This window comes from Vicugna pacos, chromosome 1 (assembly GCF_048564905.1).
Source record: "Vicugna pacos chromosome 1, VicPac4, whole genome shotgun sequence".
Classification (NCBI taxonomy): domain Eukaryota; kingdom Metazoa; phylum Chordata; class Mammalia; order Artiodactyla; family Camelidae; genus Vicugna; species Vicugna pacos.
Genome location: NC_132987.1, coordinates 53,036,733 through 53,055,615, shown reverse-complemented (window position 1 = coordinate 53,055,615; position 18,883 = coordinate 53,036,733). Strand labels below are relative to the sequence as shown.

Below are 18,883 nucleotides of genomic sequence, written 5' to 3'. Positions count from 1 at the left end.
CTTCCTGCCCCTCCCTTTCTCTCTCTTTGTATATATACACATATAATTTCAGAAGGAAACATTTTCTCAGCACCAATGATGAATATATATATGACCTTTGTGATCTCATTAAATACTCACAATTTCCTGCGAAATGAATTGTATTATTATTCCCACTGTATATGAGTAATTGAAGCTCCAAAGAAAGAGCAAAGTAGACACATAGAGAAACCCTAATGAGAATGAAAATGCAGGTCTAGAGTGTTCTCTGTGACACTCTTCATTTGAGTTCAGTGTCTTAATCATGTATAGCTGGCTCCCTTCTCTACTCTTCTTATTTATCTTTCTCTCTAAGTAAACTAATAAGTGAAAATCAATTACTGCCTACAGACCAATTCAACCTACAGAAATCACTCTCAAACTCCAGAACAAGGTACTGCCTAAAAGCCATCTTCACCTAATCACTCTACAGATATCTGAAATTGTGTATGCCCAGATAGAAATAAAATTTGTCATCTCTTCTTACTTGATAGAGTCCTCCTTTTGCCTCCAAACGTGTTATTGCTCATGTATTCTTTTTCAATGAATAGTGCCCAAACAGAAAATCTGGTATTCATCCTACATTCCTTCCCATTCACATATTACATCTCATCAGACATCAGATCCTATTGGTATTTGGATCAAAATCAAGTCCTGTTGATTTTGTCTTTTAAAAAACTCTGCCCTTCCTTCTGCCCTTTCCCATCTCTCTATTTCTACTGCCCTATTTCAGACATTCATTTCCCTTGCCTGGTCTCCAGGCCTCTGTGGTGAGCTTTCTCACCCAGATAGCTAGCTGGTCATGTCACTTTCCTATTCTCATTCACTGGCCCGAATTGAGAGATATTATCAATTTCTTAGTCCAACAAAGCTCTTCCAATTCTGATCTAACTTGATCTGAACCTGTCTCTATCTCCCACCACATTTTCCCCTACCTCTATATGCTTAGCAAAACCAAATTACCCATGGTTTCTGAAAACAAATAGCTTGTCTGCCTTCTTGCTTTGGCTACTCCTTCAGCTGTATCCTACCCTCTTTTCCTCTGGATAAACTCATCTTCCTCCAAGAATCAGTTTCCTAAAATAATCTCCCCTCACTTAACCAGGCGCTTAGGCCCTATTTCAATGATCCCAGCATATCTTGTTCACACTCCAGAACTGATCACAATTTAATACAATTGTTTTTTTTCCCATTATGTAAGTTTTGTGAGAATAGGATTTGTTATTCGATATTTACACACCACAAACTAGAATAATGTCCAGGGCAGAATAAGTAAGTCTCCGTTGATATTTGTTGCTAAATGACTTAATGTGAAAGTTAAGAGCCAGTGTGAAAATTTTACTCTAAAGTACAGTGACTCGGAAAGGGAATTATCCTTTTATTTGTCTTTTTTCAGTTTACAATACTAATTTTTTTCATGTTTTACAACTTTATTTAGATATGTTACACACAAACTATACATACTTAAAATGTACAATTTGATGAGTTTTGACAGATATATCATCACTACCATTAATACAATCAAGATGCTGACCAATTCCATCACTCTCAAGTTTTCTTCCTTTGTAATCATCTTTCTCTTCACTCCTGTCCACAGATAACCACTGATCTGCTGTTCTGTCACTAGAATTGAATATAAATGAAAATTTATATTTATGAACTAATAGAATATGTACTCTTTTTTTTAATCTGGATTCTTTCATGCAGAATAATAAATCTGAGATTCATTCATGTTGTTACTTGTGTCACTTGTTTCCTTTTATTGTTGAGGAATGTTCAGTTGCATGGAAATCACATTCTAATTTCTTATTTTAACATCACCATTAGAAATCAGGTGAGGTACACAACATTATAAATCAATTATACTTCAATAAAAAATAATATAAAATAAAAGCTTAACTCTCTCAAAAAAAAATCAGGTCAGGCAATTACTATATCCCCACTGTATAGATAATAGAGGCTCATCAGACACACTGATTTGCTTAAGACTATAGCAGTTCCCATTAAAAGGGCTTTACAGGTCTTCTGACGCCCAAGTCCAGCACTCTACCTTTTATACAGGTTTCATACAGGCTGCCAACTGAGAGCGGAGAAGATAATGTAGACCCTCAATCCAAAGTTGCTGCATCTCCAGCTAGCCCAGAGCTTGGACTACAACAGGGTCCACTTCACAAGTCTCCAAGGCTACAGAGACATTAATGTAGTGAATAAAGCATAGGCTTTGGAGTTAGAGGGACTTAGATTCCAATCCTGGCTCTACTACTTAGTATGCGACCTTGAATAAGTTACTGAACCTCTCACCAAAACACAGGGATAATACCTATCTCTCCAAGTTGTTGTGAGATCTCATTAGTACGTAGAACAATTATTCTTTCAACATTTATTGATGGCTTCTTAAGTACCAGTCACTGTTCAGTGGTTAAACCCACAGTAAGTGTAGGATAAATGCTAGCAGTGATCTGAGAGAGACACATGTTCTCCTCTGCTGCATCCACAGGGGTCCAGCCCCCTCACCCCTGACAGCAGTGTAGCTATGCTTGTAGCAGCCCCACCAGGAAGCAGCACCACAAATCGAGTGATTACATTCCAGGAAGAAGCCCACATCTTTCCCATTGCCCTAAGAGGAAGGTCAGGGTCAAGCTTCTTTCAAGGACAGCCCAGAGGTAGATGTTAACATGAATGAATCTTTCAAATAGCAGCTTCCCCAGAAGGACAAGAGGGTCATCCCTTTCATTCAGCAGCACAGAAGTCCGGTTGGAGTGGGACTGGAGGGGAGGGGTATAGCTGAGTGGTAGAGTAAGTGCTTAGCATGCACGACGTTCTGAGTTCAATCTCAAGTAACTCCATTAAAAAATAAGTAAATAAATAAATAAATAAACCTAATCTCCCTCCTTCCCCCACCAAATGACAACAACAAAAGAAGAAAGAGTGAGGCTAACTCTGCTGCCTCTGAAGAGCAAGGATCCTTAGTCCAAAGTTAGGGAATGACAGGCTTGAGGTGGGTGTGCATTGGTGGGTGGGAATAGGCAGTATATGGGATCCACAAGCCCTAGAAAGTTGTTTCTAAGAGTTTTTGTAAAAATTTGTGTATACACCTCCTAGAAAGAACCATTACATATTTCAGCTTCTCAAAGGTTCATGCCCCTAAAGATGAACCACTGTTTCAAGATGATTAGGAAGGTGGGAGAAGGGAAAGGGGCTTAGTTTTTCCCATTCAGGGCAGCCTCCCTGATAGCCCAAGCTCAGAGTTGCTACAAACAATACCCTCTCACATCCACTCCCTACCCTAGTCTGGCCTCCAGCCACAATACCCCAGAAAACAGACACAGAGAGACCTCGGGGATAAAGGTCTTTATTCAACAAAGTTATCTCACTCAGTAACAAACGAACAGGAGGTAACAATTCCCCCAAAGGTCTGGAACAGTGTCCACCCCTGGCAACAGGAAGCACAGCCCACTGACATATCAGCTACAGCTCAGAGCCTGTGGTGGCCATTTAGAGGTCATAGTTGGGGTTCTTCCGAAGGATAACAAAACCTTCCAGAATGGGGGTGACAGGAAGAAACTCCTCAGTGGCCAATTCTGCCCGCTCCCCGTGAGCCAACAACACTGGGGTTGTGTGTGTTTGGAACCCTGTGATGGTCTTCGGCTTCCCGGCCTGGCCCACCACATCCACTGCCTGTTGGGTGAGAAAGATGAGATGAAGGAACTCTGGATAGGAGTGCAGCAGCAATCCAGTGCCCATACCAGTTTCAAAGAAGTAGGGATATATGCATTCTGTAAGCTCTAGAGTACAGCCTGAGCCCTCCCCTGTGTTCAACCCCTCACCTGGCCCACACGGACAGACACTGGCAATGGCCGCAGCTCCTCATCGAATGTGACCAGCATTCGGGGCTGCATGGCAGCCACCAGTCCATACAATACATAGTGTGACTTGCCTAGGATGACTGAAGGAAGAATACAGGACAAATGTAGTTAGAGGCATCAGGGCAGACCTGGCCTAAACCCTGGGACCCCACTCCAGCCCTGACTCTTTAACCCCTCAATTACATTGCTGAACCCACAACCTTCCCTACTACGAACAGGAGATGCCACCACCTTACTCTGCCTACAGCCTGCAGACTTGATCACTTTTCCCCAGTCACTGAGGGGCAGAAACTGGGCTCAGTTATGCACCCTCAAAAGAAAATCTCTTTGGGCCAGATCAAAAGTGTAGGAGATGAAAGTCTTATGAGGCTCAAAGAACCTTAGGAACCCAGAGTGGTACAGAGTTAACTCAGAGTCTTGCTCCTAAGTTCCCAAGGTGTCCCTGGTAGGGGTGGAGAAAGGGCACCATGTGCCACCACAGAAAATTCCTGATAGCAACTCACTGTTGCGGACATCCAGGAAAGAGACAAGCACAGTGAGCAGCCCAGCTACAGCCACTTGACTCATAAGCTGCCGGTCACTGTGGTAGGGGCAGAGGGTGAGTGTGCCCTTTCCTAAATGTGTTAGGCCCTGAAAAAAAAAAGAGAGAAGTGGAGATGGGGAGTCACATCTGAGGAAAACTCATATAACCTGGCCACAAAGAAACCCCACAACTTGCTCACATTCTCCCTTCCAGGCCGAATGCAAGGTCCCCTTCACATAGCGTTGGGTCTCCCTTTCATCACACAGACACCTCCCTTGGCACACCTGCTCTAAGGAGAAGAGTTCTATCCTTTACCTGCGCCAAGCGCACCATGAAGAGGTTGTTGGGGTCCTTAGCATGATACTGGGCTAACTGGCGCAGCATTGCAGCCAGACGGGCATTATTTGTACCTGGAAATGTTAAGCATAATTACAGAGACTTGAGAATAGGGCCTCAACCTTTCCCCCAAGGTGCTTATGATCTCTTTCTGATTGGTACTCACCACTGCCCACCATGCCCATGGCAAAGATGGAATTATAGGAAACTTCTGGATCAGCATCATGAGAGAATTTGCTTAGGGTATCCAGGATGTTGAGTCGTGGATTTGAAACAGAGATTAAAGCCAGTGCTAAAGGCACAGCCCTTCGGAGTGTAGGCTCCCCGTATCTCAGCTGGTGATAAAAGAAAATAACAAGGAAACTACAAAAAGCAGCAAAAACAAGCTTGGTTATAGGAACTGACTAACAGGTAAAAAGGGCCTTAACCAATTTTTGTAGAAAGAGCACAGCAAAAAGACCATTTCTCCACTGAGAAAACTCAACAGAGAAGTCTCCTAGGCATCAAAGGAGGACCTGAGGGGAACTTCAGGTATCAAAGCCAATATAATTCCAATCTTCTCCATGTAATACTCACCAGGTGGCCAAAGGTTCGTAGTGCCATCTCTGCACCAATCTCCTCCCCCATAGCAATAAGGGCGATCCCCAGCACAGCCACTCCCTGCAAGTGAAGAGGCAGCAGAACCCAATGAGCTCAGGGAACTAAAAACTCACCCTTGACTCAAACCCCATCTAAGAAAAGAAAAAAAAAAAAAAGCCGTCCTGTGAGGCATACCCTGATCCCCCATTTTTGAACCCAGTCTCATGCTATACACAGCGATACCCAGAGGAGCTCAAAAATGAGCGCAAACCCACGCTTATCTTTTCTCAGAGCCTCATGTGGACTGTGCCCAGCTGCCCACAGAACCTGATGTGCTCCCATGTCAGCAGGGGCTTCCTTCTTGTCCTTGTCCTTCTTTTCCTTCTTGTCTTTGTCCTCCTCCTTTTCCTTGGAGTCAAAGTGTTCACTGCAAATGTGGAGCAGCTGCTGCACCTTCAGCACATTCCCAGAACCTGTGGCAGAGTGTAATGGCAAGGAAGGGTAGAAATGAGAAGACACCAAGGAAAAGCTTACTCTAGGAACAGAAGCTAAAGAACTGAAGGCAGATCAGAATGACTGAGAAAGGAGAAACTGTCTGAAAAAAGGTCCAAGAGAAAAGTGAAGAGTCACCAGAGAACACAGACAGACCTGCATAGGCACACACATCCACCAACGTGTTGGCAAAACTGCGGAACGGCTCTGACACAACCTCCAGTGCAGCCAGGATGGCTTCGATGGCCTCTCCCTTCCCTACAGGAGAGATTCAAAGGGTCAGAGGACACATAGTCCCTTCCAGCACAGCCTGACACACAAACCCTCCCTGTTGTATCCAGTTACTATCAGCCTTTTGCCCAGAGACACCTCCTCACCCAGGTGGTTGAGGCCCAGTCCAAGAGGAAGCCAACGGGCATAAGTGTCCTTGAGCTCAGTCTCTGACTTCTCCATGATGGTCTGAAGGATAGTGGAAGTGACATCGCCATTGCAGGATCCCACTGCTATCATTCCACATGCTAAAGCTGTCACACCTGCCACCTAGAAATAGGAAAAGCAATATTACACATGCAAAGTTATTAAAACAGTTGTTTACCTATCTTGATTCAAAATAGCCAATTTCATAGTTCATTGAAACCACATAAGGTAATAATCCCTTTCTGGTGGTAGATCGAAATAACAACAGCAGCAACCACTCACTGAATACTTACTGCACATCAGCCACTATGCCAAATGCTTTGTGTACTATTAACATTTAATCCTCACAACAACGCCATGAAGCAGGTCCTGCTATTATTCCTCTTTTATTGATGAAAAAAATGATACCTGAAGAGATTCAGTTACATGTCCAAGATCACACTGCTTGAAAGCAAAGGTGGCAGAATCTGAACTGAGGTTTTTCTGACTAAAATCTTTGCTTTTAGCCACAATACTGTATATCTAACAATCACTAAAATGATTCTGCACACGTAAGAAAATTCAAAGTTGGCTAATGACTAAAACAGTGAGTGAGAATTACCCAACCCAAGCTAGGTTAAGTTACTCCCCACTCTATTCTGGTACTTCTTCATGGATACCAAGGGCTGGAACTCAACACCAAAATGTTAACTCTTTATCCTCAATATCACCTGAAGTCAATTCCAAGCAATTTTACTGAAATGATACACCTTCCCCTCACACACATAACACTTTTTTCCCACTACTTATCACAGAGACTGGTAGGACTAAGAGCACCTTCCCTATCTCCCCTAAATAACCAAGAGCCTCTACTCACCTCCATGCTGGACTTGGAATCTCCCATCACAGGTAGTAGCAGTGTTAGAACATCTTCACGATTGGAACCAGCATAGGCCAAGCCAAGCCTGCAAAAGCCAGGGAGAGGCAGGTCCCCGACACACATCCAAGGATAACACAAGGAAGAAACAAAATAAGGCTTGGTCATTGCAACAGTCACCAAGAGCCAAAACTCAACAGGCACAGTGGTAGTCTTTGGCAACACAAAGGTGAAGGGCCCAATTCTGTTTTCACAGAGCTTACAGTCTGAGCACCACCAGGAGAAGCAAGAAGCCTTACCCAAAGATGGAACCAAGTCTCATAGTATTGCTGTTGTGGAGGACGTAGTCTGAGAGCAGTGCCAGAGCAGGGTCACACTCATTCCGGACCCCAGAGTTCACGATGCCACAGGCCAGGAGGGCTCCTGACTGCAAAATGCAAACAGATTCTTCGCTCAGGGTACTCTACATTCCTCACCACAAAGGATGCAACATGGGCCTCATTACAGCACTGCTTTACTGGAGTTTAAAACCAGGTAGACCTTACCAGTGAAAGGGAAGCCCTGAGGGCCCTAGAACATTGGCAAGTTACGGGGGAGACTGGTTGTCCACGTTAGTGGATTGTGCTCAAACCCACCTTGATATAATCCTCAGAAGAGTACAGGTACTTGTCAATCTGGGTAAGGCCACCATCCACATCCCACAGTAGAATCATGCCAAGGGATGCAGCTGCACTCAACATCCCTAAACCGAGAAAAAATCTTTCAGTCTTAAAATGGCCCTGCCCTGAGAAAACTGTTATAAAGAGCTCTCCAAAGAACAGCCCTGGGGATCCCTTGTCAGGTTAACATATGAACATAGGAGGACAACACGAGTGACCAAAGCTACACCAACATAAAGTAGGAACAGAATTATACCATGGTCCTTGTTCTTGTAAAGCCATTTGTTTCCATCATCAGTCAGGAGCTTGTCCTGGCCAAATGCTGCATTCACAAAGCCGTTCACAAAAGAGGAGGCCAGGTTCATTCGGGCAGAGTCCACTTGAGAGCCACTGCCCCCAAACCCTGCAAAGGAGAGAAATGACGAAAGAAAGGTTTAGAGTAGGACAAGAAAGGAACACGACATGGTAGCTGGTCTCTGATTCTGAGGTGGCCCCCTAGGATCTTCTATCTGTGCCCCCAACAGTGACCCAGAGAAAAGGTATGTAGGAATTCTGAGCTCTATAGGACAAGCATGTTGGGCCAAGCCATCACTCTCAGTACAAGGGACATAATTACCAATCCTCCAATCCCCACACACATGGGGACGGCTACTCACTGTTGTTCTCTAGATGGGTTTTATAGATGTCATCTGGTACCTTGGGCTCCATGATGTCCAGCTGAAGAGAAGTCAGAGGGTCACAACTGCTCCCCCAGTCCTCCCCTAGCTGTCCCTTTTGTTATCCCATTGAATGACAATTCTAACCAAGGAGAGTCTAGTCAGAGGCACAGTCAGGGAGGTGAAATGCCAAGCAGAATCACAAGAAAAACCTTGATGGAAAAGGGCAATGAATCTCTCACCTCCCGAGCTAATGCCAAGAAGTTGCTGTTGAGCTGTACATTGGACATGATCTCTGTCAGGTCTTCATACTCCTCCACATCTTCACTCAGCTCCAAAAACACCCCATGCCTGCCTAGCATGAATGCCATTTGCTTCTGTACAACCCTGTGGGAGAGAGTCATCACATCTGCTCAACCCTCATCCACTAAGGGCGCAGAAAAACACTTCAAGCCCTAACCAGAAACTACAAGTCCCAGCACTTCATGCAAATGTCCCACCCATGAGCTTATCTCTCCCCCTGCCAACTTTTTCCTTTACATACACATCCTTGCAGGAGGTAAAAATATCTTCTACCAGCTCCATGTCATTGAGCATCAGTGCCAATCTTAGAGCTTCAGGGAAGCGATTGAACTTTCGGAACACACCCAAGGCACAACGCAGTAGGGCGGAGTTCTCAGGCTCGGGTACATAATTCACACAACTACAAAGGTAAAAGTAATAAAGGAATCAGAAAGTCCCAGACATTCATTTATCCCATTTAATTCACTGACCCAAAACAAATACACTGAATGCCTACTATATACTAGGCGTTATGCTAGTTGTTGGGACTACTAAGGAGACATGTTTCTGTCCTCAAGAAGCTCACAGATGTCAACAAGTTAACTACAGCTTGATTGCTACCTTCAAAGCAGATGCTCTTGGAGAATAATGGAGGCACAACTGAGAAAGAAGTGCTGGAGAGGGTAGGCCTGCCACCAGTCCCTACCTTGCTCACTCACCTGGTGAGATAGAGGCAGACCTTGGCATATGCATTCTCATCAATGTCTTTTTCCAGCATATCCACCTGCTCAATTTCCATGAGTAGGTCGCAGGCCTCGTGCTCTGCATTGTGGGCCATGTTGTAGGGGACAATCTCCTTCACCAGGGTCAACAGTGGCTCCCGCTGCGTCTTCTCTGCATCATCCAGCTCCTGCCACTCCTTAGCCACTTCTCCTGCCAGATGCCTAAGGACAGGCCCAAACTATTAGGGGAGCACACATTCATGGGAAGCACTTCCCTGTGGATCAAGGAATTCAGTGTCTGGGAAACTCAATGCACTGGTACTTCAAGAAAGAACTCAGAACTATACCTCAGAACTCCCTTCAGACTCCCAAAAAGAAAAGGTCTTACCTGACATACTCATGACCCCATGATGCCAATTCCTCCTGGGAGCCCACTAGACGATATTTGAGGCACTCACGCTCCCCACTCATGGTCATGGCCAAAACTGAGATAATGTCAGCAGCAAAACGCTATAAAGAAACAAATCCTTTGAAGTCAAATCTAGGGTAAAACTAATGTTACATTATGGAATCAACAGCACTGTCACTATCCCCAAAATTAAATGTTAATTACATTACCAGCCTTGGTACTAAAAATTTAGACATGTTATCTCAACTAAGCCTCATAAAAACCCTAAGGTTAGTTTTGCTGTCTCCCTTTTGAACCAACATGGCTGAAGGGTGATAACAAGGGGAGAGTGAAGAAAGATGGAGACTGGATTTTATTCCAATTGCAATAATAAAACTATTACAAGGTTTTAAGGAGAAAAGACTCATACACTAGAAAGATCACTATGGGTGCTGTATGAAAAACTGTGTAGGAGGTCACAGACAAAAGGAAAAGTCAGTTAGGAGGCTGCTGCAGTAGTTCAGATAAGAATTAGAAACTTCCTGGATTAGGATTGTATCAATAGGCAGAAAAGTTACTGAACTGGGGCTATATTTCAGAGATGAAATAAATGAAAGTACATGGCGTATAAAGAACAGACAAAAATTAAGGTTAAAAGTAAGTTAATAATAAATAGGCCATGATAATGGTATCTCAAGGCGCAACATAAATGACAGAAATACTGTTTTTTCTGAAGACAATCTTCCTGTCAGTTCTTATGTGAGCATTTTGACTATGATGAGCTCTGTTCAACTAGCTCAGATCTCAGATCCATCAGTCTTCCTGTGACTCACCATGTGTCCCATGGTCTAGATGAAAAGGAATTACTAAACTAGGCCTCCACCAGCTTCGGAAATAGTTTTACCTTATTCTCTCCAGGGGCCATGTTCTCATAGATTTCCTTCAGTTTGCCATAGTGTGGACGCAGAAATTTGAGAGGCTTGGGCACTGAAGTCATGGAAGTTGTAGAAGAACGAATCTGCCTCCGCAGTTCCTCCAAGGCTGGTCGGTATAGGGACGTGTCCTTTTCCTGATCAGGAGACATTAGGGCTCAGACAAAAGGAGTCTCATCCCTTAAGTCATAATAGAGGTATTTAACAACTCCTCTAGGAAAGTTAACTCTGCCTTATTGATCTATGATTGCCCAACTCCCTGCACACTGCCTGCCACAAAAACAAATGACTCCACTTAAGAGTTCAAGAACTGCTTCTCCTACAAGAGAAAACTACAAAATCTTTCAAATATTTTTTGTTACTCCCCGACCCTGACCACAACATTGTCATAACACAGACCCTAAAATACAGTTCATCTCTCCCTATACCTCAGAGTTGTTGCACCAAGTTGAAATAATTCAAAGAAGGAAAGATCCACATATGCACCTGCTCATGTTAACATTGTGACTCACCCCGAGTCGTTCCACGAGCATCTCCAGTTCATCCTGAAGTTGTTTGTCCTCCTCAGACTGGAGATCGGGGGAAGAAGCTCATCAAGAGAAGGAATCTCAAACACATCCTCCTCCCATTCACCCTAGGGCAGGTGGAGAGTAAGCCTGCCTCCTTAGAAGGGATCAGGTGGACAAAGGAAGAGAGCGGGAATGGGAAACCCTGGTGGGAAGGCAGCCTGGCTTCTGGGTCAGGCTCTGCTTGGACGCCGTTTTAAAAAACGGGGTGACAATAACCCGCCCGGGCCCACCTCACGAGGCGTTAGAGAGGACTGGTAGAAGCGGCGGAGGTGACAGCGCGGAATGGAGGATGAGGGACAGAGAGGCGGGGTGCCGGGAGCCCCGAGGGTCGCCCCATCCGCCCTCTCCCGGGCGCCGTCGGGCGGTTGGGAGTCGGGCCCGGGGCCTGAGGAGCGGTCGTGACTCAGCCTGCGGCCTCCTCCGCCGGTTCCTGGGGCCGCGCCTCACCAACTCCTGCTCTTTGTCCTTGTCCCCGGCATCCCGCCGCTCCTTGCCGCTCGGCTTCTCGTCCCCGCCACCGGGGGACGTCGCTGGGGGCTGCTGGGTCTGCAGAGGTGCCCTGTCCCGGCTGCCCTCCTCCATCTCCGCCGCCACTGCCGACCGGCTGCGCGCGCACCGCCCGCACCGCCCCGTTTCCCAGATGGCCTCGCGCGCGTCGCCCACGGCGCCCCTCTTTCTCGAGAGCCCGCCTGCGACCGGAAACGCCGCGGAGACTCGCCCACCCCCGCGGCCTGGAAGTCCCAGCCCTCGGATCCCGCCCTCCGAAATCGTCTGAAAACTACAATTCCCAGCATCCCGCGCGCCATAGGCGCCGCCCCATCTCGGACCTGGAGTTTCCGGAACGCGGTCTGGGATTCAGGTGCGCCCCCGGCTGTAGATACTGAGCCGGCTGCGAGCCGAGACCGCCGGTAGGTTTCCACATAGCAGTGTGAATACTACCCACAGTGACACCCCAGTTGGCTGTGTGGTGGGACAAATGGACGAGATTCTTGAAATCCAGGACGCTTGATTGCCGTCTGTTAGAAGTCTATGTAATCTGTCTAGCCCCACACCACTGTGGAATATTAACCTCGTAACATTCCCCAGCCAGATGAGTGCTCTAATATTACCATGAGGATGTGGATACCATCTTAAATCCACGTGCGGAGCCAGTGGATCTAATGCGAAGATCTGGAGCTAAAAATGGAACAAGATAAGGTTTTGTCCTCAGTCTGTCTTTTGTCTTCCTCTCCCTGTTATGACTTAGAAGGAATGTAACCGACACTGTTTATGTCAGAACTGATTTTAAAGTGTATATATTGTTCACACAACCTTTTGAGTTTGGTAGGATTGTGTCCATTTTACAGAGGAAGTCATATAGTAAGCAGTAAAATCAGGATATGAATCTTGACCTTTCAGTCTCTGAAGCTCTTGACTGTTTCAGACAAACCTCAAAGTTCTTCAGTTTGGGCTATGCTTATGTATCCAGAAGGTGAGAAAACAGGAAATAACTCTTCTCCCCTTCATATGATGAGAACACTCACCATTTGGCCTGGAGTCTTATTTTATGGGTTCTGAGGCAATAAAGAATGCAGAAAGTGTTTTGGGGGAAAAATAAATCCTGGCATAGCACAGATGGCCCTGAATGAATGTTGGCTAAATATTTATAGAGATATAGATGTAAAAGGTCTGATGTCCATTTTAAAACGTGTTGCTCTTTTCCACTCTGTGCTTGGATTCCGAGGATGACCTTTCATTTCCATCACCAACAGAAATTGGGTGGTCCATACCTGTTCTGCCTAGTCTATCTCTGGCTTTGTCATGCTTTCTTCAGTCATCTGTAGATGTATTTCTTCTAAATCTCTTTTTCCATGACTTCCTTCTGTCAGATCTCAGATTTTGTCTCAGTCATATCCCAACCAGTACCTTAGAAGAGATGGGGTGATGTTGTGGCATAAAGTACAGGCTATTTACAGGCAGTGACTCCCGATGAAAAGTATCAAATATTTGTTGTACTATGTTTCAACTTTTTTGTAGGTTTAAAAAGTTTCAAAATAGAAGTTGGGGTGGGTGGGAGAACATAAACTTTAGAGAGGACAGAACTGGTGTTTAAAACCAAATTCTGCCCTTCACCAGCTGTGATACTTGGGCAAGCTTCCTAACCTCTCTTAGCTTGGTTTCTTCTGTGAACTGTGGGTAGTAAAGTATCTCCCTCCTAAGTTTTTATGACAATAAAAATAAGACAATGTATAAGAAGTGCCAAGCTAGTTGCTTGGCAACTGGAGAGGAAGCAGTTGTCATTTTCCAGCTACCTCAAATCTGCAGGGCTGTCTGTCCCTTGCTTGCCACCTCCAAGCACTCAAGACCCAAGCCTCTCTGGCCAAATGCAAATGTCTGGCAAGTATTTTCAAGGCCTCACAATAACATTGATATCCTGCCACAAGCTTCACTTCAGTCAAATTGCTCTCCCAGAAGCACTCCTTCCTACCATTTGGCCAAATCCCCAGCCTTGTAGTCAAATTGCTCTCCGATTAGGGGGCAGCCCATCACCTGTCCCTTCCTACCACCTTCCTTCAAATTGCATCCACAAACCAGCCATGCTTCCCCCAAATTCATGGTCTGAGCTGTAGAGCTGCACATCTGATGGATGGCTCTACTCATCTGAGAATCTTTCAACCCAAAGCATCACTTTTGTAACACCAGAAATGCTCCAGGCAGAACACAGCACTGCACTGTTTCCACTGAGTTGCTACATTCTTTGTGTGATATTTTTCCAAATCAGATTGCACTGTGGCCCTTTATACTGCTAATTCCAGGAATGAAAGCAGATGTTACAATACCTTCTTTTTCATACCTACTGTTACAACTTCCCTTCTCCAGACTCTTATGTCTCATTATGCCCCCTTTCATCTACCCACTTCTGATCAGCCTAAACATTTCACCATCTCCGAACATATCCTGCCCCTTCGAGCTGATAAACCTTTTCACACTGCTGTTCCTTCTATATGGATTACCCTTCCCTGTTTTCATCTAGCAAATTCTCCCATCCTCTGTACTCCAGCTCAGTACCACCTGTGCAGGAACCCTTTCCTCTTCTATCCTTCAAGTTACTCATTTCTTCCCTGTGCTTCTACCATGCTTGGTACATACCTCTCCCTCCCTCTACTCTGAGCTCTTAGAGGACAGGTGCGTCTTACTCATCTTTGGGCCCCTAGCACCCAATCTAATGCTTGGCTTGTGGTAAGCCTTAGCAGATATTTGTTGGATAAATGAATGAGTGAAAGGCTTTGCATTTATCTTCAGAACATCTTTGTGTGCAATGGCCCACTGAGGGCTCTCTTTGCAGCCCAGAGTTCAGCACTGGGAAACTGTCAGTTGTCTCCATTTGTGAGTCATGATAGATCTACTGAAACTGTGCTTATCTTATGGGAAACTCTCTTCCAACTTGACATTTCCAGAGTACTTCCAAGTGTGAAACCATACTGTGTGGCACATGTTACCTTACTCTGCATGGGAATGAGCCAAACTTCCAATGCGACAGTGTAGGGTGTGGCCCAGCTACCTTACTAATAACTGCTCTCATGTGTCCACCCAGGAGCACCATCTTTTATTCCCCCTTCTGCCCTAACACACTAAAGCATATCACAGAGAGGGTAGGATATAGCTCAAGTAGTAGAGTGCATGCTTAGCATGTATGAGGTTCTGGGTTCAATCCCCGGTAGCTCCTCTAAGAATAAATAAGTAAATAAATCTAATTACCTATCCCCACCAAAAAAAAAAAAATAAAGCATATCACAGATGCATACTTATCAGCATACTTATCAGCTTGGCAGGCCACTAAGGGTGAAGGTTACATCTGTCACCTGATGTTCACCTTTCCTTGCCTCTGGAACCAAGCACCTGCAGAGTGCTCAACAAACAGTGCTACCTGGCTTAATTTCAGCTCAAAATGTGCTTAGGTTTTCTGCAGCTGCCTGGCTGCCACATGTACCTGGCCCAGGTGACCCAGGTGAGCTGGGTGGCATAGAAATGCACCTGCTGGTGATGGCCTCACTTGGAAGCACAATGAAATTGCCCAGAAGACATATATATATATATATATGCTTAAGTCAAAACTCTGTCATGACTTAGAAGACTAAATGGTGGTGATTAAAAGCATCTGAGTTCCAAATTTGACTTTAATGTAATCTGTCTTAGCTGACACTGGAAGTTGTGTCATCTTTTTCCTTAGTTTCTTCAGTTGTAAAATAGATACAATGATAAGGCCCTCCTTATAAATTGTTACAGGAATTTAATGAGATGATGTTCTTAAAGTGCTTAAGCACAGGGTTGAGCAAAAAGGGGACTTGGTAAATGAGGGTTGCTTATCGTCATCAACATCACCATCATCATCATCATTTGACACTTTGACCTTTTGCAAAAATGGGGTTTTAATGTCACGGTGGCCAGCTAGTCAGTATCCTAAGATGGCCTCTGAAGTCAGGTGTCAGGGGAAGGGCAAGACTTTATGATGCCAAGCCCCTCTCCTCTATCATTACACTGACATTATAAAGCTCATTCTCTGGGCAACACTCAAACTTCAAAAGCCATTTCTTAATATTTCTTTGGGTTCCAGAACTTGCTTAGCCTTTGAAGTCACTTCTTAAATTAAAGTTGATCTCATCCTCAGAGATCATCTCATCCAACGCACTTATTTTACAGACTGCTAAGGTTACTGAGATCTGAGGAGGGAATAAGCCGTGCCTGGTGTCACACAGTTAGGGGCTGGCAGAGTTGGAGCCAGAACCTTGTTTCCAGACGTGACTGCCCTCCTCTCTCCGATACATTTTGCTGTCCCTCCTAGACTTGTGCTCTCAGAGCAGAGACTCAAGCCATGCTTCCCCTTGGTCTTGGAGTTCCCAAGGCCACTTTACTCTGAGTAGCCAGCAATTTCCTTCCCTTGGTGAGCAGCCGCACTTCCAAGTAACTTGATAGAGACCCACATAGAGCTCTTTATGGGGACAGTCTGATGCTGGGGCAGGATTCAGACTGTGGGATATATGCTGGTACCATCACCCAGGGACCAGTGACCAGGGACCCCAGCAGCAATCACTTCCAGAGCTTCCCTCTTACCCTTCCAAACGAAATACAACCACTCCTACTTACGCCTTGGGGAACACTGTGTTTTTAAGAGAATTGAGATTGAGATCTTTCCCACTGTTTTTCTCTGGTTCTCATTTTACAGATAAGGAAACTGAGGCACTAAGAGGTTAGGGAACAGGCTCAAGCTCTTACAGCTATCAGAGCTTCAATTTCAATCCAGGTCTCTGACTGCAGAGAAGTGATTAGGGTGAGATCTGTAAAATGGAAACTGGAGCACTTATAAAATATGTTGCTGTGAGGGTCAGATGAGCTCACGAAGGTGAAAGTGCCAACAGAAGAAGGGTCACTGGAGGGAAGGAACCATCTTATTCATCTTGCATCACCAGTGCCTGGCACATTATTGGTAATCCATACACTTTAAAAAATCATCTATGAATGTATAAATGAATAAATGAATGAGTGAATAAAGAAATGAGCCACCTAGCAGAGGTGCCTGGAACACAAGAGGTATTCACTAGATGCTCCTTCTCCCTCCCTCTTTCTGGAGGGCGGCAGCTGTACCTGGAGTCTGTGCCTGGCACTTGGTAGGCCTCAATGAGCGTGTGTAGGTGGGAATGAGTGGGTCTCAGGAGCACTAGCCTTAGAGGACATGAAGAAATGCATGTCCTCTCAGCCACAAGGAGAAGGTGGTGCTCTGAGCTCCAGAGAGTGAAGTGCTACCTTACCAGGTCTTCCCTCCACTGCAGGGTAAGGACCACCCATCTTCCAAGCCAACCCTGGCCAAGCAGTTACCCAGACTCAGTGTCAGGCCCAGCTGCACGCACCAGTGGAGGGCTGTGGTAAATGCTTCCAGCTGTAGAACAGCTGGCGATGGGGACATGGGCTACCAGTAAGCAGAGCATGTACTCCACCCAGACAGACTCAACTTCATTCTATTCCTACATCCTGCCTCTCTTTCTGTCTTCTTGGGGCTTCAAATTTCAGACCCCAGTGTCTGGTAAGCGAGTAAGTGAGTGTCTAGAAGAGTACCTGGCATACAGTAGGTGCTCAGTAAATATTGGTGGAATGAGTAAATGAAAACAGGACCAAAGGAAGAGACAGGCTGACTGATGCATGTCTATTTATTGGCACAGGGTCCTACAGGGCCAGGATCACTCCCTCCCCACCCTGTTTCCTGTAAAAATAAACTCTATCCTTCCCTCTCCCTGCTCTATCTGCTTTTCTGCTTGGTCCAGGGAGAATCAGTCAACCCCCTCCAAGACTTGTACCCCAAGACACAGGAACTAGCATCCCCTACACATGTACACTTCTCTGAGCCCAGGGAACCCGGGAGGCAGCAGGGAGGCTCATAAAGGCCCTCAGGCTTCCACTAAGAGCTGAGCACAGCTGGTCTATCAGCGAGAGTTGGCAGCAGTATTAGGAGCAGCAGCACGATGAACATGGGGTGGGGACAGCCCCTGAGGGCAGGACTGAAAGGAGCTCAGTCTATTCTGAAGAGAGCACTGAATGAGCCTTGGGGCACACCAGCCAGGCCCTGCGTGGTCAGAGGGCGGCAGGCATAGCAGGCCCCATGGTCACCCAAGCCCAGTGAGCTTGGGACCAGAAGAGGTGGACTCCTTCCTGTGGGAGCCGGTGCCCCCCCCATCCCAGACTCCTCCAGGCAGGGTGACACGGAAGAATGTCACAGTGAATGGTGGGGGCTCTGCTGGAGGCAGGGGCACCCCCAAAACAGAGGCACAATGTGGTGGTCAAAAAGGGACCAGGACTCATGTCATCTGTGGTATAGAGGGGCCAGACCCAGCCTAGCTGGCATTTGCCTTCTCCAAACCCCAGAGCAAACAGCCTTGCCGGGCGAGCTGCCCCAGGCCCTGGCAACAGCGGGCCATTTCTCCCCTGACCCAGGTCTACCACACCTCACACAGCTGCCCTGAGTTCATGGGGGAGCCGACAGGGCAGCCGAAGTGCCGTAGGAAGTCACGGGAGTTGGAGAGAGTGCCCAGCACGCGGAAGCGGGCAGGGCTGTGGGGGTCGGTCACCAGCCCCTCGTGAGAGCTCTCGGGTGTACGGACCGAACACCACACCTGCAGGCCAGGACAGACATGGGGACATGTGGTGTCTAGTTCGGGCAGGGCCACAGACTCAGCTGCAGCAGAGCCATCCCTGGGACACCCACTACCATGCCCCAGCCCCTCAGCTCTGGAGGCCTCAGGGACACAGGACAGGGCTTAGCCAGCCCCAACGCCTTGCTATCAGCACCAAGGGAGGGGAATGTGCCCTCCTCCCAAATTCCTTGAAGGCCTTTCAAAGGTACCCTGGATACTGGGTTGCCCAGGATGGATGTGTCTGAGGGGAAGAAGCCCAGCCCGCAGAGGATGCCTGCTGTAGTGCAAAGTACCTGGAGGAGACCCTGCTGAGTCTGCCACTTACTTTATTCCTGGGTAGCTCTGGACGAGCCACTCTGTCCCCGAGCTTCCTCCTCCACAGCCACCTCACAGGAGCATCATAAGGATCAATCCTTCTCCCTCCT

The 18,883-nt window shown here is 46.4% G+C and overlaps 2 protein-coding genes across 5 annotated transcripts in view; both read right to left on the bottom strand.

Annotated features, from left to right (window-relative positions):
* Nucleotides 1-3,354: 3,354 nt before the first annotated feature.
* PSMD2 (proteasome 26S subunit ubiquitin receptor, non-ATPase 2) lies at nucleotides 3,355-11,952 on the bottom strand. Its single transcript, XM_006201036.3, has 21 exons — nucleotides 11,743-11,952; nucleotides 11,239-11,295; nucleotides 10,699-10,863; nucleotides 9,795-9,916; nucleotides 9,404-9,628; nucleotides 8,947-9,105; nucleotides 8,645-8,789; nucleotides 8,403-8,463; nucleotides 8,003-8,149; nucleotides 7,723-7,829; nucleotides 7,387-7,514; nucleotides 7,088-7,175; nucleotides 6,192-6,354; nucleotides 5,971-6,072; nucleotides 5,650-5,795; nucleotides 5,320-5,403; nucleotides 4,910-5,078; nucleotides 4,723-4,817; nucleotides 4,388-4,514; nucleotides 3,846-3,964; nucleotides 3,355-3,696 (listed from the first exon to the last, which is right to left on the bottom strand). The coding sequence occupies exons 1-21, from the start codon at nucleotides 11,875-11,877 to the stop codon at nucleotides 3,514-3,516; spliced, it is 2,727 nt and encodes a 908-aa protein (XP_006201098.1). The 5' UTR covers nucleotides 11,878-11,952; the 3' UTR covers nucleotides 3,355-3,513.
* A 5,507-nt stretch (nucleotides 11,953-17,459) lies between these two features.
* The window catches only part of ECE2 (endothelin converting enzyme 2), a 30,068-nt gene continuing 28,644 nt past the window's right edge, over nucleotides 17,460-18,883 (bottom strand). For all 4 annotated transcript variants that reach the window (XM_072962118.1, XM_072962113.1, XM_072962115.1 and 1 more), the window contains one exon: nucleotides 17,460-18,437. In XM_072962118.1, the coding sequence (XP_072818219.1) occupies nucleotides 18,261-18,437 (177 nt within the window). In that variant the 3' untranslated portion in view covers nucleotides 17,460-18,260. The remainder of the gene's footprint in view (nucleotides 18,438-18,883) is intronic.

Excerpts from the sequence above, each read along its gene's own strand:
- PSMD2 (XM_006201036.3), bottom strand. The coding sequence starts at position 11,877 with ATGGAGGAGGGCAGCCGGGACAGGGCACCTCTGCAGACCCAGCAGCCC. Across the intron at positions 9,629-9,794 it reads TGGGGTCATGAGTATGTCAG|GCATCTGGCAGGAGAAGTGG; the intron begins GTAAGACCTTTT and ends GCCTGTCCTTAG. Across the intron at positions 3,697-3,845 it reads TGTCTGTCCGTGTGGGCCAG|GCAGTGGATGTGGTGGGCCA; the intron begins GTGAGGGGTTGA and ends CTCACCCAACAG.